This window comes from Octopus bimaculoides, chromosome 25 (assembly GCF_001194135.2).
Source record: "Octopus bimaculoides isolate UCB-OBI-ISO-001 chromosome 25, ASM119413v2, whole genome shotgun sequence".
Lineage (NCBI taxonomy): Eukaryota > Metazoa > Mollusca > Cephalopoda > Octopoda > Octopodidae > Octopus > Octopus bimaculoides.
Genome location: NC_069005.1, coordinates 26,748,223 through 26,749,277, shown reverse-complemented (window position 1 = coordinate 26,749,277; position 1,055 = coordinate 26,748,223). Strand labels below are relative to the sequence as shown.

At 30.2% G+C, this 1,055-nt stretch overlaps 1 protein-coding gene across 1 annotated transcript in view; it reads left to right on the top strand.

The window, feature by feature from the left end:
• The window catches only part of LOC106877620 (arf-GAP with coiled-coil, ANK repeat and PH domain-containing protein 2), a 248,627-nt gene that overhangs the window by 73,331 nt on the left and 174,241 nt on the right, over positions 1-1,055 (top strand). The window contains exon 4 of the mRNA XM_052976629.1: positions 80-140. Within this exon, the coding sequence (XP_052832589.1) occupies positions 80-140 (61 nt within the window). The remainder of the gene's footprint in view (positions 1-79; positions 141-1,055) is intronic.

The following is a 1,055-nucleotide window of genomic DNA, read 5'->3' as shown; positions in this document are numbered from 1 at the left end:
ATATATATATATATATATATACATACATACATCTTACCATATAATAATGTTTTATTCTGTTCTCTCTTTAACATCATAGTGGCTTTGTTGGAGGTGTGCGAGACCTTGGCCAGTATTTCAAGGACGATGATTTGGCCTCTGTAAGTATTACTTTAATTACCCATCATTATCATATTCTGAAACATGTCAAATTATTTTTCCTATTTCTATTCCTTTGTTTTCGTTATTGATTCCTTCATTTTCACGAGTCATCCCTCTCGTGCACCTCCGAAGCATAAAGCAGCAATATTAAAACTTCTAACATTTAGATTAGTCTGTCAAACGTAATGCTTATATATTCACCTTGTTTTGAATTAATCCTTTATTATCTCATAGCTTTGAGATTTCAATGATGCGATTGTTTATTTGTAGAATGACATCGTAATGTAAGTGCAAAAGGCTGGATCTGACCAGTTTGAACAAAACAAAGTAGAATATTTGGGCCAAATATGGCCCATTTAAATGCTAAAGATTTAGTAATGGCATAGCTGAACAAGTGACTGAATTATTCTGTCATTAGAAATACTAATTAGCTTCGCATTATACAAATAATGGTTTCTTTTCATTTAATAATATACTTTACAATGTATTATACATTGTAAATGCTTATATATTGCTACCTCTACTCACCCACATTGGCTCTACTCTTACTGCTTATTCTTCTCTCCATCTTCTAAGCTATTTCCTTTGAGCAAACAGCTGCATTGTTGAGTAATGAGGACTCTCATCATAATGCTTTAGCCATATCTAGCTCAAATCGTATACTTGTTTTATATCCAAACTGGCCAGATCCAGCTTCTCACACATACTCTACCATGTCATTCTAAAAGTAATCAGTTCTATCACTGAAGTCTCAAAACTACAAGTTAATGCATGATTTAATCAAAACAATGTGAATATATAATACATAAGATATATAATATATAATATATAATACATAAGATGTGAATATATAAGATATAAGATGTGAATATATAAGATATAAGATGTGAATATATAATATATAAGATATAAGA